This window comes from Pimephales promelas, chromosome 7, assembly GCF_988280905.1.
Source record: "Pimephales promelas chromosome 7, fPimPro1.hap1.1, whole genome shotgun sequence".
NCBI classification, from domain to species: Eukaryota; Metazoa; Chordata; class Actinopteri; order Cypriniformes; family Leuciscidae; genus Pimephales; species Pimephales promelas.
In genome coordinates, this window is record NC_142775.1 from 32,456,766 (window position 1) to 32,483,435 (window position 26,670).

At 36.3% G+C, this 26,670-nt stretch overlaps 2 protein-coding genes across 3 annotated transcripts; one reads left to right on the plus strand and one right to left on the minus strand.

Moving 5' to 3' along the window:
* Positions 1-122: 122 nt before the first annotated feature.
* wdr4 (WD repeat domain 4) lies at positions 123-4,603 on the plus strand. The gene is made up of 11 exons (XM_039683382.2): positions 123-271; positions 946-1,014; positions 1,108-1,254; positions 1,711-1,867; positions 2,070-2,182; positions 2,267-2,327; positions 2,448-2,549; positions 3,221-3,285; positions 3,431-3,617; positions 3,698-3,770; positions 4,034-4,603. Exons 1-11 carry the CDS (start codon positions 189-191, stop codon positions 4,219-4,221), a joined length of 1,245 nt encoding a protein of 414 aa, XP_039539316.2. The 5' UTR covers positions 123-188; the 3' UTR covers positions 4,222-4,603.
* On the minus strand, positions 4,482-25,230 carry pde9aa (phosphodiesterase 9aa). Of its 2 annotated transcripts, none has more exons than XM_039683379.2 (19): positions 24,998-25,230; positions 20,545-20,615; positions 20,299-20,376; positions 19,279-19,322; positions 18,368-18,422; positions 18,147-18,217; positions 13,504-13,588; positions 12,245-12,305; positions 10,765-10,839; positions 10,499-10,585; positions 9,787-9,891; positions 9,294-9,376; positions 7,813-7,969; positions 7,612-7,725; positions 7,432-7,536; positions 5,545-5,673; positions 5,339-5,434; positions 5,199-5,254; positions 4,482-4,707 (listed from the first exon to the last, which is right to left on the minus strand). In XM_039683379.2, exons 1-18 carry the CDS (start codon positions 25,058-25,060, stop codon positions 5,204-5,206), a joined length of 1,530 nt encoding a protein of 509 aa, XP_039539313.1. In that variant the 5' UTR covers positions 25,061-25,230; the 3' UTR covers positions 4,482-4,707; positions 5,199-5,203. The 2 variants fall into 2 exon arrangements, with proteins under 2 accessions (XP_039539313.1, XP_039539315.1); XM_039683381.2 differs by lacking the exon at positions 10,765-10,839 and adding an exon at positions 10,940-11,014.
* Positions 25,231-26,670: the final 1,440 nt, after the last annotated feature.

Consider the following 26,670-nt stretch of genomic DNA (forward strand, 5'->3'; position numbering starts at 1 on the left):
CAATGCACATTTTTAAGCAAAATAGAATTCAAATTATTATTATTTTTAATAACACACAAGTATTATTCGTAGTGAAAGTCTATTATTTGGTACACTTCTAATGGCGATATCGTCATGCCACATTCCTGCTCGTTTCTGTTAATGACGTATTAAACGCGCGACTGTCATTCCGCATGTGAGCAACAATCATGGCAGTGGTGTGTTCAAAGGGAGACTGGTTTATTTCAAGCTGTTCTACTACTTTAGTTGCCATACACCTTAAACAGTCTAGGTGAGTAGACTGGCAGCTGTCTATATATGTCCAGCTCTTTATTTCAGATATGGTGAAAACTGTCAGACTCAGAAGGATTTCTGCACTGTGATAGAACCATCAGTAAACGATTCAATTACATGATCAACATCATTTTCATTGACTGGTACCCGAGATTTTGCATATATAAGTACCGTGCTGCTGCAAAGTTTTCCCAAGATTACTCTTATTCGATTTGGCATCATCATATTGCACTATTTTCATGGTTATCATATTTGTGTGCATAATTGTATGTATGTGTGTGAGATGTGTGTGTATAAAACATACTGTTGTCTTAATATTTAATTCTATGCTATGCTGTGCATTCATTTGCACTTTGACTTGAAACATATGCTTCAATATGTAATGTTGTTGTCCAAATTATTTGACTTGAAGTCGAAGATATAGAACATCTGTCACAATACATTTATAAATATTGATGTCTTGTTGCATTTTTAAAGTTCATACATATCAGAAAATGAATATGGTAATCAATCAAATGACTGTCATTCTGTTTACAGCATGGTTATGTGTTATTAAATGTGTTATATATGAATCATTTAAGAGGTCTTCGTCATTGATTTTGCTCCTTGTACTTGTTTTTTATACTCATGCAAAAAAGTAGTGTTAGTTTTCTTTCGATATTTTGCTGATAGAGAGCCCTTCGTGTTTGACTGCGCCAAAGCCGAGAAAAAAACAAAGGAAGCTGATGGTGATAATAAAAGGTAAATGTGACAGTTCTGATATGTGAGTTTGCTATTGTACTTCATAATCTGATGATGCAAAAATATCCTAAAATGTACATGTGTGTATTACAGTGCTGGAGATGGACCAGAGGAAAAGGACAGTGACAGGATTCTTGCATTTGCTGCCTCAGCCTCTGGGAAGCATGTAGCGCTCACAGATGACCATAAACGTCTTGTTCTCTTCTGCACTGAGCCATCATGGCAGTGCATTAGTACACGGTAACACACACTCATTCCTGAGGTTTGGAAAGAAAGTTCATCTAAAAAGTCTTCCCATCACTCATGTCATTCCAAACCTGTATGATTGAAGACATTTCTGGACACGCATGGACTGTCCAAGATCTCTTAACAAGGGAATATTAGAGTTAAAAAATGTGATATAGGTAATGTATCACAATTACCTATGTGATAAAATCAATTTATCAAAATATGGTAATAGGCGTTTTGTTTCCAAACAGTCGACCAATCACACAGGTGGACCACCTGACCAATCAGAGTAGGTTCTCAAAAAGAAGGGGGTTGGATACTTTATTGAACCATTTCAGAAAGTGTGAGAAAACGAAGTGATGCTCCAATGTATATTATGAGGAAAAAGGGTACCTTTAGCATAATAGGGTCCCATTAATTTCTCTGTAAAGCTCTTGTATTGATGTAACTCTGGTTGTTTTGTTGTAGGTGGGTTGTGCGACGATGCACATCTCTTGTATTTACTCAGGCCGAGGATGAAGTCTTTGTGGCTGATAAGTCGGGGGATGTATATTCATTTTCTGTTCTGGAGCCACAGAAACCAGGAGAGCTGAAGCTGGGACATCTCTCCATGTTACTGGATGTGGTATGTTATACACCAATAGAAGGTTTAAGGACAGTTCAATTAGAGAAGGGAATATAGAATATTTCTTTAATGAAATGCCAGTTTTTCATTGTGAAACTTAGAGCAGCACCTGAACAAAAATATTAAAATATTAAATATTCGCATAATTTGGGATGTTATTTATCTAATTAACTTGCAAGGTTAACAGCATTTTCCTCTCCAGACGCTCTCTCCGGATGATAAATATATCATAACAGCAGACCGAGATGAGAAGATCAGAGTGAGCTTCCGGCTGTCACCCTACAACATTCAGGCTTTCTGTCTAGGGCACAGAGAGTAAGTGTGGACCGTGGGATGCAAGTGATAGTACGCCTCATATGTTGTTCGCGCTTGTTCAAACATGTTTGATTTCTCATGCAGATTTGTCAGTGCATTGCTTGTGCCTTCAGGGCATCCTGACTGGCTTCTCTCTGGTTCAGGAGTAGGTGTTTTTCAGTTTACCTTTTCTTTACTGTTCTACTGTAATATTCTTTTGGGGAAGTGATTGTAAGGGCAATGACCATGTCAATCCTACAGTATTAAGACACTTATGTGTTCACAGGATGGCACAGTGAAGGTTTGGCATTATGAGACTGGCCAGCGGTTACACAGCGTTGATCTGAGGCAACTTGGCCTAGACTCTGAGAACTCAGACAGAGAAAAGGTGTAGTCCTCACAGACATCACACTCTCAAGTGTAGTTCACAATGTGTACTACAATCCAATGGAAATAATCACATTATATATTGACTTGGATATACGGTTTTCAATGGGATGTATAGGGGTAAGGTCTAGAACTTTGGTAGGTTTTTAATTATTAAAAAAAAAACCAAAAACTTTAATTTACATAATTTTACAAAGCTGGCCTTTTGTTTATTTTTAATATGCAAAATTCACAATATTGCATTTTTTCAGGACTTATAATTGCATATTTTGATTCATGACTTTTTTGACAGAATTTTAAACTGTGAAAATGCATAAACATATATTTTAATTAGTCATTAGTCACAGGGGAAGTTAACTTTTTTCCATAACAGTTTTTTTGTTTTTATTTACGAACATTCAGTTCTTGAAAGTTTTGGAATCACAAAATGAACTGTGGTTGATTAATTGAATGTCTTACCCGGTTTATGTAATTACAAGTTTGAAAACAAGTCCCTTCGTCATAAATACTGGAATAAATATTTTAGATCTATATAATAATATAGGGGGCCTTTTGATTTTTTTTTTTTTGGGACAATTCGAGTTCAACAGGTATAATAATATAATATAATATATATATATATATATATATATATATATATATATATATATATATATTTCTTTGTGTCTTCAGAGGTTTGCCGTCAGCAGGATCCTCAGCTCACCAGATGGACGACACGTAGCTGTCCAGTGTGAGAGGTGCGTTTCATTTAATCAGATTTCTGCAGCGATCATCCTTCTAACTGGATTCTGGGAGAGTCTCAATGACAACAATAGTATTCCTTTGTAAATGTAGAAACACACAAGTCAGGGGTTAACGAGGGTTTTATCATTTCCGTCTTAGATGTCCCTTAGTTCAGCTCTTCGTGGTGGATTCTGGGACGGAGGGCAGCCTGAGCCCTGCCGAGACTCTCGCTCTGCCTCTTGCCCCCTGGGATATGACCTTTGATTCACAAAGCCAACTGTGGATCTTACTGGAGAGTGAAGACTTGAATGTGCAGCTGTATCGATACTCAGAGCAGAACTGGAAGGTCCATAAATGCTCTTCTGTGACTCTTTCCATGTTCTGAAGTTAACTCTTCCCTTACTAACAGCTTGTGCTTGTTTATAGCTGTGTGACTCAGAGACGCCTGAATTGAGGAGGGTCACTGAAGCTTTACAGACTCAGTGGAATGTCTTTCAAGGTAGGAATCAGTATAAAAGTAAAAAAAAAAATCAGTAAAGATTTCACAGCAAAACGAAGCCTGTATTATGACCTAAAGGTGGACATTTTTACAAAAAAGGCTTTAAAAGTATAAAGGTAGGCATGTAGTAGATTGTATACAACTGTTTTCAGTGAAGTTTTGATCATGTTTATAATTTAAAGGCCTTCGTAGTTCATTAGTCAAAGAGGATACAGTAGGCTTCATGGGGTTAATGTAAATTTTCCTTCATCCTCTCTTCACAGGTTCTGTGGGACTGGAGAGTCAGTTTAAGCACCTGTATAAGGTGAACTTCGACAACATGGCATCATATTTGCAAAAGAAGCAGGAAAGGCTGGAACAGGAGAATAAGAAGAGAGCAACAGCAAACGGCTCTAAACCCAATAAAAGAAGTAAAACAGAGAGCGACGCTGTGCCTCAAAGCACCAGCTGAGAGAACGCCTTTTTTAATTTCTGCATTATGTGATATAAACAGTTAATTCACAATGACTATGATTTATTCTTCATTCAGCAAAGCCTTTCAGTTTAAACTACCTGGTCTCTGTCTGATGGGTATGTTTCTGTGTTTTGCTTTGGCCACTAGAGCGCACTGTCTCACGCTCATCACATGAGTCCTGGTACCATTTCATCGGAGGATGGCAATGAACATAATACTGTTATAACACAATTATGTTAAAAATGAGATTTGTGGCATCAGTTTTTTTTTTAAGTTAGACTTTTATTTTTTGAGTAAAAGTGACTAAAAATCTGTACATCCTGTATAATGTTTATACTTTTACAAAACCAAATAAAAACACAAATATTTCATAGCTGAACTGTACACGATTCAATTCCCTGAAAGATGCTTTGGATTTTCTGAGCAGATGGCCAAGATTTCACTCATGTCCCATATTTTACTGCCTCTTGAGGAATATTCCAACTGAAACAAACAAAGACAAGGTAGGTTTTGCTGTAAAGATAACACAAATAATAACGGTAGCACATTTTACTGCCCGTTCTCATCCCAAGGCGTCATAAACTGATGCTTTTTACAATGCGTATATATCCAACGCACATGGCACCCTTTAGTGTCATGTCAATATGAGATGCAGATATATATGGGCATGAAGGCTATCCATAACCGAAGAGTTATATTGATGCTAAAGGGTGCTATTTGCGTTGGATTTATGTGCATTGTCAAAAATGCCACTATATGACGCCCTAGAATGAGAATGCGTTGGTATAAACTTATAACAATTGTAATAACTGGGTAATGGCTAGATTCTAACCCTGAACCTAAACCTAGCTTTAACCTATGTAGTTACCATATATTACCAATTTCTTCACTGTAAGTACACGTACTGTAAAATAAAGTGTAATCATAATAACTGTAGCATGTTTAAGTAGCACGTAGTAGATTTTGACATTGACCTTCCTCATTTCTTTTTTCCTCCCATTGTTAACGTTTCATTTTTCTTTTTCTGCACCTATTGAAAACACAGATGAAAAGTTGTAAATAGCTAATGCCAGTTTAAAACACACACACAAACAATCATGTCTACTCTGCTGACCTCATTCATGGCATCATCGATCTGTTTAAGCTCCTCGTATCTGTCCCGGGACTCTCGTAAGGGCTGTACCATTACCTCCTCAATCTGAGGAAACAACTGGAACACATAGAGGACAAAACAACATCACAACTAAGTATTGGGATGTTTGATCTATATAGCCTGCAGGTTTCACAATGTACTTTTGGGTCCTAACATAACCAATTCACCTTCATCACTGTCTCAAACATGGGGATCAGGACAAACTTGATGAAACCGATCTGAGCAGTGGGTTTGGTCACTTTTTCTCTGTCCATGAAAGGAGCGACTGGTAAACCCTCTGCCTTCTCTCGATCACTCTGTTTGAGAGAGAGAACGACAAAATTCTGATGAAGAAACAAATGGTCTAGATAGATAATTCAGAATGTTAGGGTTTGTATGCTTTATTAACATGTTTTTGAAAGAAGTCGTGCTTACCAAAGCTTTGTTTTTTTTATATATATTTTTATTATATATTAATATATATTATTATATATTTTATATATTTTAAAATGTAATTTCTTCCTGTAATGGCAAAGCTGAATTTTCAGCACCATGGAGTCCGACATTCAGCATTCTGGAAATTAAATCTCCGTTCAACTTCTTCACAAGGATATTGATTAAATTTCAATGATAACTTACAAACCTTAAAATAAAGCCCTATTGTGAGCTCTGAGGTAGTGATATTTGGTATACTGTATATTTCATGGTATTTGCTTCTGCTGAAGCTGCCAGCCACATTTTTTCAGCTTTTTAAATCCAAGCCAGTCGAAAAAGCAACGCTCCAAGATAGCTCTTTAGTTGGTGTAACTATGAAGCGAATGATGTAATTGAGTTGATCTCCCTTATGCTTTCAAATACTGAAATGATTGCCTTGTGTATAAACCAATCGTCACAGCTCGATTTTTGCCCCTTACACCGAATTAGGAAAAAACTCCCAAACCCATTTAAGGTAGATTATTATAATGCTCTACTGGGTGGTTTCCCTGCACGCATAATAAACAAACTACAGCTGGTCCATAACGCAGCAGCTCGAGTTCTTTCTAGAACCAACATTGCAATGGCACCCTATTAAACATCATATCAATTTTTAAATATTGCTGATTACTTACAAACATTACTTTTGAAATGGTACTCTTATCAATATAAAGTTCAAAAGAATGTATAAAGCATTTATATGAAACAAAAATATTTAGGCCGGGTGTCCATCAAATCGTTTTTTTCCTACGGGCAGTGTTATTTAAAAAAATTTTTTAAAGCACCGCCGCATTTTAAACATGGCAGCAAAACGAGTTGCTAAGCGTCTATTTCATGCTAAGCGCTTTGTGTTTTTTTTTTTCTGGATGCCAAGAGTTGAAAAATGTTCAACTTTGTGTAAAACACAACCCTTATCACTGTCACTTTTTAACCACCTGTCCAATCACAGTGGAGTAGGGACGTGACTAATACCCCACCGACCAACCACCAAATTGTACAAAGTCAACAAGCACAACAACAGAACAAAATCATTTAAAACGAGCCAGAGCAAACACTTTACATCTTATTTTCAGAAACAAACTGCGAAATCGGAAACACGCCTACTGTCTTTCAAACAATTTAAGTGATTAATACATCCTTGCTGAATATTTATTTCTTGCGACAAAAAAAAAAAAGTCAAGTAAAAACAAAATAAAGATCATGATGTTTAGGTCACAATTTATACTAAGTGTCTTTTCCTACTATTATGTAAAAAAAATAATTGATAACGTATTTATTGTGTTAATGCTGCATTGCAAAACAATTTTGCTGCTATTCAGTCGGGTTACGGGTAAAATTAGGGACGGTTTGGTCGTAACAGTGTTAACAGTGTAATTATAGATTCCAGAAATTATGTACAGCTGTAATTGCATGCAGGTATTTTTAAATATAAGTACAATGTAAAAACATTTATGTACAGTATATACACAATAAGTGCTTTGTATCAAATGATTAATTTAAATGTTAGTACAGTACATATTAGTTAAAGACACTTAATATAAAGTGGGTCACACAACATACCGATTGTAATACCGAAACTAGCTTGTAATGCTGGTTTATACCTGCATGAAGTACTCCTCCAGCAAACAGTCCACCCATGGCTCAGCGACTTCCATTGGCCGGACCTCATTAGAGATATCACAGCACTTGATCAGCACCATCTTTAGCTGTCACAGAGAGATTAATAAGCTCATCACAGCACTTTTAGTAGGTGAATTTTGATACTTTAAAAGAAAGCTCACACAAGTAACATGCTCCTCATCAGTGAAGTTAAAGTTATCCACTTTCTGTTTGAAAGAGTCCAGAATCTCTCCATGTCGGGCCATGTCCGTGGCCAGTATCAGGGTGATGGTTCCCTGTCAGAGACGAAATAACACACATAGTCATTATACATTGCTCAAAGACTGTATTAACGTGTGTGTGCTGAAAGCCCTGGGGCACACCTGACGAATCTGTTTGAAAGCTTCAGGATCAAAGTTGGCAAAGATGTTGCAGTCTGGCTGAGAGAATATTTGGAAGGCCACGGCGCAGTGATGGTTCTCCAGAGGAGATATGTCATTGTACCTCACGGCCAGGTCTGTGCGCGCGTTGATCTGATACCTGGAAAAGAGAGAGGATAGACTGAGTCCAAAAACACTCGACAGGTGCCACTTGGTGCCCAAGTGGCAGCACATATGTGGAAAACGTAGAACACAATGACTTATATCTTAAAGGGACAGTTCACCCTAAAATAAACATGTTGTGTATTCCATCACTCAGTCCGAAATCATGTACTGTCTGAGTAGGTACTATATTTGAATTTGAATTTTCTTTGTGACCGTTAAAAAGTACGCTCTGTATTGTATAAATATGGGTAGTATGAATGAAATCTGGATGTACTTCATCCGCCATGTTGTCACTGTCACATGACCTACAGCATCAGTTGCGTTACTTCACTGCCATTTATAAATGCCCTCCAGTGGCCTCATGGGATAGTAAAGTGTCCATCGAGCGCACACTTCAGAATCTCGGAGGAAGTAGTAAGATGTCTAAAGTTATTCGCCTAATATGTTTTCAGACATACTACTCTTTTGGCATACTATTTGTCGAAGAGATTCTGGACTCTTTCAAACAGAAAGTGGATAATTTTGACTTAACTAATGAGGAGCATGTTACTTGTGTGAGCTTTCTCAACCCATTTTACAGTATATTGCATTTTTTTTAATTTAATTGAGTTTCATGAACGTGCACGTCAAGCAGAGTATACCCCCAGAACACTTAAAAATATATGACACGTGTCGCATGGGAACATTCAACATCTTGCATCTTTTTAAAAAGCTTGATGCTGGTCGCTATTCACTGCCATTATATGGATGAGAGTGAGCACATTTTTTAAAATTCTTCTTTTGTAATCTGAAAAAGTGCAAAATAATGTTTAGGTACACAAATATATAGAAAACCGTTCAAAAGTTTGGAGCTGGTATGATTTTTTTTTATGTTTTTAAAAGAAGTCTCTTTTGCAAAAATATGGTAAAACGGTAAAATTGTGAAATATTTTTAAATGGCAAAACATCAACTATAATGTAGTGGAATATTACCAATCTATACACTACCATTCGATTTCCCCCCCGAATATGCTGACATATTGCTCAAGAAACATTTCTTATTATTATCAATGTTGATAACAGCTTTGCTACTTAATATTTTTGAGGAAACCAATATGGTTTGTGATACATTTTTTTCAGGATTCTTTGATGAATAGAAAGTTCAAAAGAACAGCATTTATTGAAACAGAACTCTTTTGTAACATAATAAATGTCTATACTGTCACTTTTGATAAATTAAATGCATCCTTGCTGAAGAAATGCATTAATTTTCATGGCTGGTAAACATGTTATAAGACGGGTCATAAAGGACAATGTTTATAAATGATTGAGGCTCTTACGTGTTGTTGTACCCTGGATGGTCCAGGTCGTGACACACAGCTGATGTCATCAAAATAAGAATATCTACTTGTGTGAACTTTTCCTGAAAAACACAGAATAACAAGACAGGCAGTGATGTGCACATGCATCCCAGCTCTGTACTGTTAAACTAAAGCAAGTGATTTGCCCTGTAATAGCTCAGCCTGTAATTGGTCAGATAATGAATCCAATAGCCTCTTAATACACATCCATGGCAACAGCAGCACAGAGAGAAGAGTGAAAGCATCTTGATAGCACCAGAATTGCTTTTACACCCCCATACATCACTCATTTATCCTTTCTCTATGTTTCAGTCTCGTTCATTCACCTCCCACTTCTCTTTAATCTACCTCTGCTGCTCGAACTTTCCTGAGCAAAAGAAACAGGTGGCTACGCAGCATAAAAGGTGTCTTCGACACAAAATTAAACAATTCCTACAAAAATATATATTATAATACATAATGCAATCTATACCTGTAGGTTGCAGAGGTAGATCATGCTGTACATCATCTGAGTGACGCAGAAACAGTGGCGGAAATTATGAAAAGGATTGTTCCTGTAATTGTCATGGATGCAAAGCTGAAAATGGAAAGAGAGAACTTTATTTTATTTTATAGTCTAGGTCCTGGGTAAGATTTGTAAGCACTTCATTTAGCGGAGAATACATCAACTGTTATAGACTAATATGACCCCATTGAACAATGTGGGATGTGTGCCAAAATCTTTCCTCTGAACGAAAGTCCTGAAAATGACCACAACGGGGGACACTATTATCACACTACAGGTGAATGGGACTTTATCTTCCCTTTATACACTCACCTAAAGGATTATTAGGAACACTAATAATTCAATTATGTTCAATGTTCAATTTCTCATTAATGCAATTATCTAACCAATCACATGGCAGTTGCTTCAATGCATTTAGGAGTGTGGTCGTGGTCAATCTCCTGAACTCCAAATTGAATGTCAGAATGGGAAATAAAGGGTGATTTAACAATTTTGACCCAGGCGGGCCGGTCTGAGTATTTCACAATCTGCTATATATATTGTTTTTCATATTTTTTTTCCTTGGGTCAATGACCTACAAAACACATTTTCTTTGGAAAAGGTCAAATAAAATAGTTCTCCTAAATAAACAATAAATAATAAGTAATAAAAATAATATTTCAGAGTATAGTTTTCTTACCAGCCATCTTTTCAGCGTGATGGGGTTTATATTAAAGTCCTTTACCAGCCCAAGGTCATGGTACATATGCTCCAGACAACTCAGCATCTTAAAGCACAAAACACTGATGATAGCATTTTCAGCAGTACAAAAAATGTTTCTATCACAGGTTTGGCATGCCAGTCATTTTGCCCATGGCGTCATTCATGCATCATGTGCATTGTCATTGGTACATCAACTTCTGTAGAATTTTTATATTCTGCATCTTTCTTTTGGCCGATCCTCACCTCGTTAGGTTCCCATTGCCACACATCGAAGACAGGCTGCCTCAAAGCTTCTACTGTCCCCTGTGAGAGGTGGTACTACACAAGCCCCACAGACACAAGCAACAGACACAGAAGAGAGGAAACAAGTGGAGAGAAAAGAGGAGAAAGACAAAACAGTGACACGTTAGGCTCTTACCTCGTTGGACTCCCACAGCCAGACGTCGAAGGTGGGTTTTCTGAGGGCATCTATGGTTTGCTGGGAGAGCATGTACTGCAGGCGACAGAGCTCCCAGTTAACCCCCGATAACCAACGCCTGGCTGTGGCCTTTGCGCACATTACATTTGCATCATACTCGTTTACCTCAAAATAATTATTTACTCACTGTCATGTTGGGTTATTTTTTAAATGAAATCTTCACACAGCTCTTTACCATATCCTAGGGAGTCCCGCACATGTGCATACATAACAATTAAAAAAAAAGTATATTGTGGCCCTAAATAAACAATTCGGTTTACTAATACGTCAGTACGATGTAATTCGTTCTCTCATTTTACTAAATCGGTGCACAATATAATAATTTGTTCCCTCGTTTTACTAAATAGTACGCACGATAAAATTCGTTCCCTCGTTTTTACTAAATTGTGCACTCAATAAATCGTTCCCTCGTTTTAATAAATCACGCGCACAATATAATTCCTTCCCTCGTTTTACTAAGTTGTGCGTATGATATAATAATGTGTTCCTTCGTTTTACTAAATCGTGCCAACGATAAAATAATTTGTTTTGCTAAGTCGTGCGTACGATAAAATAATTAGTTCCCTCGTTTTACTAAATTCTGCTTGTGTTTTGATTTAACTAAAACAAGGGAAGAACTTATTGTAAAGTCGCCATGATTTAGTGAACTTAGGGAATTCATTATTATTTAATGCGCACGATTTAGTAAAAGGAGGGAACGAATTATATCGTGCGCATGAAATAATGCCATGTGTAGGTCTCCGTAATATTTAAAAAAATAATGAAATTTTAAAAAATGTATGTAAATGCTGATAAGATTGGTTGAGATTTGTTTGTTTGTTTGTTTATCAAGCCTACCAAGCATAGTCACTATGATGTGGAAAAAGATGTGGAAATTTTTGTACAATTTTAAAACATATTTCTTTTTAATATTTCCAAAATAATATACACTACCATTCACAAATGTGGGTTCAGTAAAATGTATTTGCTTTCTGAAAGAAATTAATACTTTGATTCAACATTAAATTAATTGACAGTAAAGCCAAGCATAACCAACACCAAACTTTTGAACATTTATATATATATATATATATATATCGTATTTTATTAGAATTTTTCTTTTCTTTTTAAATCTTTTTTTTCGTCAACCCTATAAATTTGTAAACCTTAAATGGTGCTGTGTATGCTGACTTGTATCAAGTATAAGTATATAATATGATGAAAGAAAATGTTACAAACACTTGCTCACATCTGCCATTTACATACCTTTGGGTATGAAGGCACATCTCTGCGAGGAGTTAACTTCTTGTTGTCATCTAGGAAACTGCTGTAAAGTTAAAAAAGTAGACGGGGGCTCATTTGCTTTAGACCGAAGATGCTGTGTTTTTTACTTTACTCAAAGAGAGTATCTTGAACATACAAGTATCTTTGATTCATCTAGAATCTGATTCTTCACACATTCAATTCAATTTAGATACCTTATTTTTTAGTGCTAGGCCAATGAATTTGGTCCACTTCAACATAAAATCAAAAACTGACTCTATTTTCTTAAAGAGGTCCTATTATGCCCTTTTACAAAGTCTTGATTTTGTTTTTGGGGTATACAAGTTTACTTGTTATACTAGGGTATACTTGTTTTGGGGGTTTGATAGTTCGAATACAATGCTGATTTCAATGAAGCCCCTCCTTCCGATGTACAAAATGTGCTGTGATTGGTTATCTTAGCGTTCGGGAAATGTCAAATGAATACCACCGTATGTACATGGAGATATATCATAAATTATAGGACAGTTTCTGACTGCTAAAATGACCTTCTCGTTCATCTTGAAGAGTGAAGAGTGACGCGCTCTACTGACTTCATTCCTATTGGTTGTCGCACCCGAAAGTCGTTCTGCATTTGCATTAAGTTAAAAAGATGTCAACTTTGTCGCGTCGTCAGACACGCCCCACCGGTCGCGGTCGCACGTGTCGCCGGAAATCGCCCGCTCGCTTGTAGTGTGAACGGGGCTTAATGCAGCTCAACCAGCACCTTTTTGCAAATTCCGGACACTATTTAAATGTGGAACATTATGACTTCTTAAGATCCGGAAAAATTGCGTCGTAGTCCATACGAGCAGTTAGTTGTAGTTCTTGGAAAGGGGGTTCTGTTAAATAAAATATCTCCCTTACGAGTAGACTTTGTAAACTTGCAGATCTTTTTAACACTCAAACAGCAACATTACAAACTTGCTAAAGTTGAAAGAGTGGAAAAGCGTAATAGGACCCCTTTAACGCATGTTCCTGGTCTTATTGTGCACCATTCATGGGGGAAGTGATTTCATGTTTGGCTGACATCACCAATTAACTCCTACTTTTCACCTCCACCCTTCCAACCACCTGATTTCACGTATTATCACAATCAAATCAATTCCTGAAGTATAAAGTCCAGTCTCAGCCTCCATTTTTTCTCATAAAATATATCGTTTTACTTCCCGTTGTGGTAAAAATGTTCCAATATCTCCAGAACAAGCAGTAAGGTCACTGACCTGTTGTTCCTGGAGGCCATCTCCTCCCGCAGCTTCTTGATGTCACTGCGACATTTCTCGATCTCCACCACCTTCATCCCCTCCACTGAAGAGACAGAGGAAAATGATGGAAACAGAATACATAGGAATATGACACATGAATGATTACATATTTAAAGTGAGCCAAACAGACAAAATATGGAAATCAGCTAGAGATCATGTTCATGGTTTTCCTACACAAACACATGACTGTTGAGCCATAAAAAGGACATCTGACACCTGTCAATGTCTGGCACGCTTCCCTCCATTGTGCGATATAATGCTGCTGGTCTAAAGTACGAGAGAATCACCTTTGACAGCTAGACCATCTTTGGACAGACCACCCATCTGACAGCTGTTTTAATTCACTCATCACAACCCTGGTTTGAAAATGAGGATATGTCACACAACATTTCTACGTTGTATCTGTCTAATTTGGTTGCTTCTACCAAATAACAGATGAATTTGCAGCAAAAGTACTATATATTTTGATTAGATGCAAGACCTCTGGACTCACATTGTGTAATTTAATTAGTGTAATCATTCACATCATATAATATCTGGACTTCCTGCAACTATTCTGTTTATAGACAGCGCACAGTAATAAATCACCTTAAATTACATGAGGCTGGTGAAGCGTTCAAACTGACGAAGAGGTCAGGGTCCATCGCCTTGGTGACTCATTACATCATGGCTGTATTTGGATTTCTATGGACACACAGCTGTGCTGCAATGGAATGAATCCTAGTCTCTGATGATGTTACATCGAGCATTATTACTCACTGAAGCAATAGGTATTCTGTATAAGGGGTAGGAAATGTGAATATTTTATGTTGAAGTGGATGTCATGTATTGTTAAATGTATTGTGATTCTATGGCTATTGTCCAAGGTTAAGGTACAACTGGCTTTATGCCCAGCTGCACTACTTCATGAACTTAAGCCAGTTCCTTGTTTCCTGTCTGCAATTATTGGCCAAACTTGATTAATTCAGGTGTGTCTGATTATTGTTGCCGTGACTACTGAGGTCAGGCACACCTGGATTAATCAATTTGTCCAATAATGGCAGACAGGAAACAAGGAGCTGCTTAAGTTCAGGAAGTAGTGCAGCTGTGCATAAAGCCAACTAACAACTAAAACAACTAGTGTGCAAAGACTGTCACAGTCAAATATTGCCATTAAACTGACTAATCATTGTTCAACAGATGTACAGTGTTGAGGGATGACGTATTTTTATAGGCCAAAACCCAGAAACAAGTTAGCATTTTTTACACTTTGAAGTCAATAGGGTTTTTGAACGAGTTTCTGGTTAAATGCCTGAAATAAAGTCTGTCGTGAACACAAGCTCAAGATATTTTCATGTTTAATTCTACGACATAATTGATCCCCTCTTGGGATTTTTCAGAGCTTTTGCTTACCTTGAAAATTCGGTTACTAACAAGTGGTAAAATGGGACTACAGGGTTATTGAGGACATTAAACGTCATCAGCCGAACAGATAAAAACTCATCTACTCTTTCAGTTTGTTGTGTTTGTAATCACGGTCTTAAAAACTATTATAACTCGAACTTTAAGGGAAAACAACTCGAACTTTTGTTTTTAAACAAAGACTGAAAGTTTCGGAAGTTTAGTGATGGTGACACCGAAGTCATTCAACCACGGTGTGGTCATTTAAAGCCTACATTTAGCTTTTGACTTCCAAATACATTTGATGATTTGACTACATTTGTGTAACACAATTCATAAAAGTTGTGCTCTAGCAACACCAATATCATTGGTTCAATTCCCAAGGAAACCAAGAACTGATATAACGTATACTTTTACTGCATTGCAAGTAGGGTTGGGTATCGTTTGAATTTGAACGATTCTGATTCCGATTCCTATTCCTTGTTTCGATTCCGGTTCCTAACGATTCTCGATTCCGATTCTTTTAAGAGGCAGGGTCAAAAAAGTTTAGCTAACCTTGCTAACCAACAGCCTTTCTGAAGGAAATTCTCCTTCTGTAAAAATACTCCTTTTGTCACAAATTTTGCATTTTGCCGAGATTTCGTTATTTTTAGAAAAGCGAAGCCACACTTTGGATCGCCGACGTAAGGTACTCATGTTCGACTCGCGTGGTTATGCCAACACTTCTGGTAGACGCTTCTTCGTCGGTGTTGTTCAGCGGTTTCTTCTTCCGCTCGGCGGACTGTGAATATTGAAACTAGGAATCGAAATTTTAACTTTTGAACGATTCCGGGAAAAACGAAAAGTTAGTCTCGGTTCCAATCGATACTCGATTCTCGATACCCAACCCTAATTGCAAGTCACTTTGGATCTGTCAAATGTAAATTTAACATTTTTCAGTGTTGACGTAATATCTTCTATCCCAGGATAACTTGCAGAGACAGCTGCAAGAAAGTAATTTGAGGAAATGTTAACACTGGTTTGATTTATTATTCCTTTCAGCCCAAAACAGCAACATTGGCTTAACCAATGGTGTGAGTTTGCTCAACTTCTTTACTTCCTGTACAGAATTGCATGGAGACATGCAAATGTTTAAACAAATGTGAACCCATGACAGGGAGTATGTTTGCTTATGTGCTACTGGACATTAAATCATTTGATCATTAAATTGATCAAAAATGGCAGTTAAGATACGTATGTATAATGTTACAAAATAATATATTTCTATTCCAAATAAATGCTGTTCTTTTGGATTTCCTATTTATCAGAGAATTCTGTACACAAATATCACAGTTTCCACAAAAATATTAAGCAGCACAACTGTTTTTAACATTGATAATAATAAGAAATGTTTCTTGAGCATCAAATCATCACATTAGAATGATTTCTGAAGGATCATGTGACACCGAACTTTTGAATGATAGTTTATATTAATATGGATGTCGTCATAAAAACAAATCAAGTAATTAAAAAATATATATTTTCATGAGAATAAGCATCCTTGCATCCTTATAGGAACAGAGGGAGCAAATAAACAGTTATTTGAATATCAAACTGTGATCGGTATGTTAATTCACAGGCTCTGTTGATAGTCCGATACACGTGACACTTAGGCTGGGTACAGAGCCTTCTAAAATATAGCCTACAGTGTAAAAGGCTAATAAATAACTTTCCTTTACAAGTACAGTCGAAAAGACTAGAAGTGTCTTATACAGGTGAGTGATATGCGAGGAACAAAAATTTTAAATTAAATCTACACCAAATAATGTAAAGTAATAAATGTTATCCACAGAATCTAATCAAAGTGGCTGAATAGAACTAAGCAGATGAGTGGACTGGAAACCTGAGAGAAATGGGTAAATAAACTATGAGCTGGAGAGGTCCCATAATATCCATACAGCGCAATCACGATTATTAGCCTTCATAAAGGCACTTAACCCCAGGTCACTCAATTTGGATGAAAAAAAATTGCCAAATGACGCAACAAAGTAGGTGTAGTGTAGTGTAATGAACACTTCAGATAAGCTAGAGGTACAAAACACATCAACAGGAAGTCCAAGATGTGGATCACATGAAACATGTAAAACACATGTCAAACACATTTCAACCACAACAAAAGATTAAATAAATAAATAAATAATTAATAAATAAATAAACATTTTTCAAAATGTAAGCCTATTTTTAATTACGATTTTTTTTTTCATGACAACAGCAAAAAAACAAAAAAAACATTGAAAACATTAAAATAATGTGTTAAATGTAAAAAAAAAATAGTATTTTTTTTACTGTAAGGGTTTTTGACAATGTCAAATGGCATGATGTATGTATTAGGGATGTGCGAGACTATTCGACTAGTTAAACGATACTGCTGCTGCAAGTGAACTTCGAAATACTAGTCGTTTACATTTTATTTTGGTTAGACCAGGTGTACCAGTCGGTTTGTAAAAATTTTCATTTAAACGTTTATGAAATTAGTCATTGAACACATCCCTAATATACGTATATACATATATATATATATATATATATATATATATACTGTATGTGTGTGTGTGTGTGTATATATATATTTTATATATATTTTATTTTATATGTTGTGTAAAAATGTTGTGATTTACTAATCATGAAAATTATTTTTTACAGTATATATATATATATATATATATACTGTATGTGTGTGTGTGTGTGTATATATATATATATACTGTAAAAAATAATTTTCATGATTAGTAATCACAACATTTTTTCTTTTGTCAAATCAACTTAAATAATTTATTTAGTTCAGATAACATATCATTTTGAGTTTCTGATGATTAAATAATTCTCCTTCTTAAAATTTTCATTCTCAAAACATAAATTTTTAAGGCAACCAGGTTACTTACTTTTTTAAGTTAAACCAACAATATTTATGTGTGTGTGTGTCATTGGCTATTTGAGTTATATATTGTGGTATGGAAGACCTCTTATATAAATCAAACGCAAAACATATCTACTTCCTGAAACCTGCATTGGGTACAGTAGAACGTTATCTATAATTCACTACTGTTTTTGAAAATGCTACAAAATGACTGTGAGCAGTTTTGATAATGTCTTATTTGTCAAGTTTAGCTTTTCCATTCTAGCCTTCTGTCCATTAGCAAAACACTGGATGAGATATTGGGTGAAAACTGTTTAAAACTCACACTCCACTCTCTTCTCCAGCATGGCTAGGCGATTTGTCACCTCGGTCTTCAGTTCGTTGATTTTAAATGCCCTTGGGGAGAGCAGCGAGGAGGACCGGTGCAGATGGAGAGAAATATACAAAGATCATTCATCCTTGAAATACCAAAACGATTCAAAATTCAATCAAAGGAAGTTCGTTGTGAATTAGCGGAGAAATTCAACATGAATACAGAAACATTACCTGGAGAACTGCTCTGCCACCTGGGTCAGAACATTCTGGAAAAGCTCCTCTTTATCTGAGAGATGAGAAAACAATTTATATTCATAATCATGGTCTGATGTATGATGTATTTCAGTTTTATATATCTGTGTTTCCTCCTGTCAGCCTTAATAAAATAAGCAATACATGTACAATGAATGAAGCATCCTGCAACAAACAGTAAAAACTCCAAATAGTCCAAATATATATCATATATTCCTGGGATTCTCACCTGCTCGTGTATCAGAGGAACTGTGACGTCTTACACAAGGCTTGACACTTACAATTTGATAAACATACATACTTTCAAACGTGTTCTGATAAAGAGTGTTCTGATACTGTAGATTTTCACAAAATAGTCACAAAATATGTATGTAGAAATTGTGCATACCGTGCACAGAACGCAGAACCAGTATCATTCATGGTAGTATGTTATTTCTAAATTACCCACAATATTTGTGCATAAATATTAAAAAACAAAGCAGAGAAACTACATGATGTTGACAATAAATCGCCTTTGCAGGTAAAAAGGGAACTTGTATATCTGAGTTTGCTTTAAAATCAATAAAAAGTTATAATCAGTTCTCTTTACTCGTGATAACACAGATGGATTGAAAAGACTGCAGTCCACCCCCGCTGCAGGAGTGTTCACGCAATGATAAATGGAGTCGCTCTTGTGCTCACACGCAGCTTTCCACACACTCCATTTATGGAGATTTGAGAACATATGAGTGATCACCCTAGAGCTCTTTCAGTCTTCATAATAAAACAAACCCCATTTTCCCATTTCGATCGGAATGTAAACACTATCAGTGAAAGCACAGATGATTTATACATACATAAATATTTAGGGTATGTGAAATTACATAAAATGAAGAACATCTGACACTTACCTGCAAGTTGTCCGCCAGTTATGGGCACCACCTTGTACGGTGACCTTCATAAACACCGGGACACACAAACACAGTTACAACGCAGTTGGCGCCTAGCATTACTAACCAAGATGTCTACTCTTCTGGCAGTCGATTGTGATTGGTGAATGGACACACTTAGACTCTCAGAGAGTGACTTCCCCTTTATCTTTTTCTGGCCGCCATCCATTGTTTGTCTAGCATGTAGGGCAGATCTCCACATAACCAACAGATAAGGCATACAGTAGGTTACTTTACTGGGCGTCTCACCTCTGAATGTTTGAACTGCGTCTTTATGTTTCATGTGTGTCCATTTTTTCCCTGAGTGTGTCTGCAAACTGCTGTAAGATTGGATCATTGGTTTTATATTATAAATCTCTAACATTTAGTATTTGCTGTTCACAAAAACAGGTATTTGACAAGGGAGTATTTTTTTAAGATCACTTTTCAGAACTAACCTGAAGAAAAAAAAATCCATATAAAAAAGTAATGAAATTACCAAGCCCGATCTCACGACCAAGTCGTACGAATTCGACGAATGATTAAAAAGTGGCTAATTCGTAACAATTCATACGACCTCACTCGTACGAATTAATACGATCTTGCTAAATCGTACATATTTTACGAATTGGCCAATTCGTATGAATTCGTACGAATGACCTACCCCTTACCCCGCCCCTAAACCTAACCATCACGTGGGTTTAGACAAATCGTACGAATTAGTACGAGTGAGGTCGTACGAATTAGACACTTTTTAATCATGCGTCGAATTCGTACGAATTGGTCGTGAGATAGTGTTGAAATTACTTGTAAATAAATTTAAAAGAAAACACCCTTTGGTGGATCATTTGCTATTAAATCGATCTGAAGAGATTCGGACTAAATGTTGTTTAGGCCTAGACATTTGTGTATCAATCTGATTCAGAAGTCTACTGCATGTCTATAAGTCACTTTTAAAGTTACAAATTTTTGTTTATAAAATGGGATGGATTGCTAAGGTACCTTTCTGAGTTGTTTGGCATTGTCGGGTCGATGGAGACCATTGCTCCTGTTGAGTCCAGAAGGGATATGGTTGTGTTCCTGTCAGAAGCAGACACATTCACTAAATATGGGAGCACTTCATAAGTGGAAACATTTTAACTGCACACACACACACACACACACACACACACACACACACACACACACACACACACACACACACACACACACACACACACACACACACACACATGCATCATACTGTACCTAGAGAGCCCTGTGGCAGTGCAGAATAACTCCTTTATATCACATGGGCTGCAGAAACGGCTGAAAACCACCTGAGAAACACAAAGTCTGTTCAGTGTCTCTAAAGGGACACTCCATAAAAAAATAAAGAAGTTTCATGAGAAAAAAAAAAAACAAATCATGAGGTTTAAAATAGAATTCAAATTTAAAATATTATCTGTTTAACTGAAACTGCCATTTTGATCGAATGAGAATAGAATTTGACTGAATTGAGCTGGATTATGACACTAACTTTGACACTGAAATATCAACACTGTTATTAAACTGAAATGAGTCAACACTGAACTGACTTTATATTTGATGAATTTCAGATCATCAACAGATATTTTTCTGTTTATTAATGTAAAAGTTAATGGGAAGCTGCTTTGAAACTTCATCCAGCACTAACCTATATAGATACGTTTATCTCCAAAAAGTGAAAAAATGTCATTACCATCACACATCATTGTGTGTGACAGAAAAATTTGGAGCCTTAAACTTGCCAACACAAGTTACATATCAATAATAATATCATAATGATACCTAAGCATCCAATAAAGCAAATTAATTACATTTCTTATTTTCAAATAGTCTCTCTGCTTCCTTGGCAGAAATATGCTGCCCTGTTACCTTTCATTATCATTCCATTTAAACCAAATACAGTATAATGTATTCTGTGAATTTTCTAAAATGCATGGCATGATGCTAATGAAACAGCAGTTTCTTGTTATAAAATATTACAAATGGTAGACATAAATGCTACATTAATTGAAATTATCATGTTTACACGCTTATGAAGTTCAACAAACACTTTAACAGATTTTGTGAAACTTAGACAAGTTAAAAATATATATGTGGGCTGGGCAGCAAGCTCAAAAATAGCAGTTATCTTTCAAAATTAGAAAAAGTAATTACAGAGATATTAATAATAATAGTGTCATGCTTTTATTTAAAAAACTAGAATGATTGCTTTTTTTTAAAAAAAACTACTTTTTCTTTAAAATCCCCCTACATGGCAGAATCATTGTGACGTTCTATTTATGACGCTGACCATTACAGGTGATAGTTTATTGACTATTCGAGACTCTGCACAAAGCCACGGCCAAGTGCTGACATCCATCATTTGCATGTAGTGTGAGTTCTGACCCTGAGTCCTCTGAACCACAACACATGTGCAGACACATTAAGACGGCAAAAACAGGTGACAAACACACACAAAAAAAGACAATGAAGGGGGTGCAGCTGACAGACCGGATGAAAGAAAAAGAAAAACGAGAGAGAACTAAAATAAGACTTAGAGCTCGAAAGACAGATGAGAATGAGCAAAAGAGTGGGAGAAAGAGAGACAAAGGGGGAATTGTTCCCTATAATACAATTGCAGGTTCTGAGTTCAAAGATATGAGAAATACTTATTAGTGTCTAAAAAAGAGCTTCTAATGGAGCACTTGGTCAAAGATGAAACATAAAACCCACAAATAACACCCTTGGAGAATAGAGACAATAAAATGATGTACCACCAATCACAGAGCAAAAATAAATAAAGCTGTATTAGCTTAAGTTTCTAGAATTTTCAAGGGACTATGTGAGATTTTAGAAAAAGGCCTGAAGACATACAGTTACACAAGACGTGATATTTTGCCACTTCTCCTGTAAACAGTGTGTGTGCAGAAGGTGTGAGTGGATACACACTCATTAAAATGTCCTTTTGTTTTTCATTGTGTTATAGGCTTTTATATGCTGATTTTTTTTTTTTTGTCCCACAGCCAAAACTGAACAACGGCAAGCAGATGCGCATTTGTCATAGAACAAAACACTGATATTACTCTAATGTATGCAAAGCACACTAATTTGTTGCAATTAATTTTTTGGTAGTTTTTTTTTTTCTACAATTTGCAAGAGCTCACCAAAATTGGACAGTTGAAGACTGGAAAAATGTTGCCTGGTCTGATGAGTCTCAATTTCTGTTGAGACATTTAGATGGTAGAGTCAGAAAAAACAGTAAACAGAATGAGAACATGGATCCATCATGCCTTGTTACCACTGTGCAGGCTGGTGGTGGTGGTGGTGTAATGGTGTGGGGGATGTTTTCTTGGCACACTTTAGGCCACTTAATGCCACTTGGGCATCGTTTAAATGCCACAGCCTACCTGAGCATTGTTTCTGACCATGTCCATCCCTTTATGACCACCATATACCCATCCTCTGATGGCTACTTCCAGCAGGATAATGCACCACAAAGCTCGAATCATTTCAAATTGGTTTCTTGAACATGACAATGAGTTTACTGTACTAATATGGCCCCCACAGTCACCAGATCTCAACCCAATAGAGCATCTTTGGGATGTGGTGGAAAAGGAGCTGGATGTGCATCCCACAAATCTCCATCAACTACAAGATGCTATCCTATCAATATGGGCCAACTTTTCTAAATAATGCTTTCAGCACCTTATTAAATCAATGCCATGTACTGTAGAATTAAGCCAATTCTGAAAGTGAAGGGGGGTCAAACACAGTATTAGTATAGTGTTCCTAATAATCCTTAAGATGAGTATGTCATCCTTTAATACCTGAAATATTGTCAATGTATTTTTAGAGTGAATTTCTGGCAACCACAGTAATATTTTCCCCCATTTAACAGGATAATTTATAGTGCAATTACACGCCGTAGTAGACATGTCACTTAATATAAAGTGTGACCAACAAACATACAGCAGTCAGATGATAACAACTGACTGTCACTTGGATACCTGTAAATTAGCTGATTATATATGAGCCATGTCTTATCTCTTTAATTAGAAACATTTTTTAAGGAAACCAGACCAGCTGTTCACTTACAACCTCTTGACAGAAGTGAGACAGACTCCAGAAAACATGATACTTGCTGAGTTTTATAACGCGACGAAGCATCACATATAGGGTACTGTGTAAAAACTAATAAAATGTTTTATGAAGGCAAGCGGGTGACATAAAAAAAAGAGTGTGTGAGAAACAGTGGAAGAGGAAACGTGCAATTCACAAATGCAGATCAGTGAAAATTGTGAAAAATTATACATTATTGCTGCGTCCCAATTTGCATATCCATCCTAAATATTATTAAAAATTAGAATTAGTGTGTCCAAAATTGTAGTATGTTGAAATAAGTATTCAAAAGATACCCGGATGGTCTACTTTTTCCAACTATACATGACAGATGTGAGATTCTGACCGTTAAGTAAAGGTTTAGATAAATGGCTTTGAGTGATTAATGATCTAACCTGATGAAAAGATATTTCTTCAATGTTATCCACATTATATTTCATCTGAAACAGCATTGTGAACTTGTGTAAAGATACGTTTGGTCATTAACTTCTAAATGCATCATTATGCAAACTGCTGGAGGAGAGTCTCCACCTGAAAGACCATGACTGGAAGATCAACATGCTAGGAGATTAAATTTAATTCAATGTGGAGGACTTTAATTGAGACAATATGATCGACAGCTGTTCGTTAAAGGCGCAATTATGATGATGTTGTACATCCCAAAGCTTGCCTACTATTCTGGTACATGCTCAAAAGTATACCTTTTATTCACAAAAACAGTAGGCTACATACTTTAGTACAAGTAGGCGAATTGGGAAGTAGCACAAAAACAGAATTTATGTAACATCAATAATCTTCAAGAGCCATATGGCTGCACATTTCTGGGTTTTCCATTTTGAAAAGGTAAGTTTTCAAAGTAAATTTCTTTAGATTTTAAACACTCTTTAAGCGAATATCTTAATAAGTGCTAAATTGCACATTGTAATGGGGAGATTTAAGATTTAAGGGGAGATTTTACCATGCACCAAGGCTACATTTTTATACCTTAATCATTTAACAAACATGTAGTCATTACTTCAATAAGATCATTGTTTCTGCCTTAAATTAATACATAACTAACTGTGTGATTTGTATATGTTCATATCTGAAATGCATAACTTGCACACAGTCACCTCTGATAACAGACGACTGGACTAGATGTGGACTTAAATCTGTAAAGCTGCTATAAACCTATCAAAACAAAGAGATTAAAAAGAGACACTTTTCCAACGATTATTTTTACTTTGTTTTATTCTGACTTTTTATTATATATTATTATAGATAATTTTATCATATGTGTGTGTGTGTGCATATAGGCCTAAAATAACTGCACATAATTAGTATAATTTACCAAAAGAGATTAGAAAAAAAATCAAAATCCTTTACACACAACAAACCAGTTTTACAGCAATCACTGTGTTCAGTTCCTTCAGTTAGCAAAAAAGGGCCATAATAAACACAAACATGAATGAACATATAATAAAAGAGCTTTTAACTTTCGAAAAACAGTGCATTCTGTAATCTGCGCAGTCTCTTTCCCAACACAATCAATGCCATGCATGTGGTGAGAGTTGCGCGTCACTCGAGCGAGTATTACCTTCTGACTCCGTCCATCCACGTCCAGGTATATCATCCGATACGCCGAAGACGCGCTACCCATCTCGCTCCGGACGCGGTCCTGGACTACCGGCTTCCCCGCAGTGCCTCCGTGACCGACCTAAGATAAAGTTAGGACTGTTTCTATCTGGAATGGAAGAGATTTAATAACGCAGAGACCGTGTTGCTCATTGCCAGTGATCTCTCAACTCATCGCCCCCCTTTCACTCCCACTAGTGCACGCGCAAAAAAGAGAAGAAACGCACGCGCTCTCCTTATGATCTCCATAGTAACCGAGCCCTACAAGAACGCGCGAGGATCCATTGTGTGAAAGGGTCATGCAGCTGTATGTCTATTATGGTTGAAATACTAAACTCACAATTTTATTGCATATTTTTATGAAGACACAAGCATATCAGTTCGTTTTCTAATAGGCTACGAAGTAAAAGTAAATGTGAAAGTAATTTAAGTTACTTTATTTGCAGATTTTGCCACAAAAAATTGCTAATTTATATGCCATTCCAAAATGTTATTACTGAGAAAGTGCAACATTTTTTTTTCCAAATGTGCCTTTATCTAACACACATTGTAAACATATTAGAGTATTATATGTGAAACACTTGTAGGCTATCTATTGTATTATTACATGTATAATAAATAAAATAAAAAGGTCACGTGTGATCATCAACAGTTCTCTGAGCTGGTGTGAGTGAGCGGAGACGGGGCTAATTTGCATATTCATAGAATACTGTGTATACTAAATGAGGCAAGGGTGTAGAGTTACATTCAAACTCTTTTAAGGCATGAAGAAAAAAGTTTAAATATGTCATTTTGGTCAAATGAGTTTTAAGGGATACAATATTGACTACATAAGGGCCTTTAACATCTTTAAATTACAATACATTTTTTTATTCAGTTTAAAAGGCACAACGGGAGCTTAACGTAATTTGAAAACTTCTGGTACACATGATGGCAGAATAAAGAATTCATGAAGGTGAGTGAGTCGTGGGCGATGAGGTGGCAAAATGAACAGACGGGGTTCAGCGCTGGAGTCATTCAGGGGAAGCGTGTGATTCCCTGTGGCAAATCAAATGAATCATCCGTTAAACTGTAATGACCCGAGCTCTGAAACACACTCATTATGCTCAATTATATTCATGTATGGATTCACCCACCATGGAATACTTATCCTTACAAACATAGACTCTGTATTTGTATCTGTTTTGTTGTCATTGACTGACTGCCACCTGTCTGTGTATGTGTGCACTGATGACATCACCTGCACATGGACACTCAAAGCACTCGATGACTCACACTGACTTAAGATTAAACAAGCGTCTGTGTGCCTGAATAATATCTTATTACCTACAGCTCGACTGGTCATTTATTAATTTATTTAGTAAAAAGTAGCTTCCACTCTTCTGAAAAGGGTTTTCAACAATATTTTGGGTTTCTGTTGGAATTTTTGCCCATTCATCCTGAGCATTTGTGAGGTCAGGCACAATGTTGGTAGAGAAGGCCTGGTTCACAATTTCCATTCCAGTTAAACCCAAATATGTTGGATGGGGTTGAGGTCATGTCTCAGTTTTTGCTAGCGGCTTAAATAATCATTTGAAACTTAGCAAACTGGCAGCTCCAGTAGTGAACCAATCATGGAAACTATATAAATCTTAA

Excerpts from the sequence above, each read along its gene's own strand:
- wdr4 (XM_039683382.2), top strand. The coding sequence starts at position 189 with ATGGCAGTGGTGTGTTCAAAGGGAGACTGGTTTATTTCAAGCTGTTCT. Across the intron at positions 2,183-2,266 it reads TTCTGTCTAGGGCACAGAGA|ATTTGTCAGTGCATTGCTTG; the intron begins GTAAGTGTGGAC and ends TTTCTCATGCAG. Across the intron at positions 3,618-3,697 it reads ACTCAGAGCAGAACTGGAAG|CTGTGTGACTCAGAGACGCC; the intron begins GTCCATAAATGC and ends GCTTGTTTATAG.
- pde9aa (XM_039683379.2), bottom strand. The coding sequence starts at position 25,060 with ATGGGTAGCGCGTCTTCGGCGTATCGGATGATATACCTGGACGTGGAT. Across the intron at positions 9,377-9,786 it reads TCTACCTCTGCAACCTACAG|GAAAAGTTCACACAAGTAGA; the intron begins GTATAGATTGCA and ends TGTGTTTTTCAG. Across the intron at positions 5,255-5,338 it reads TCGATGATGCCATGAATGAG|GTGCAGAAAAAGAAAAATGA; the intron begins GTCAGCAGAGTA and ends TGTTTTCAATAG.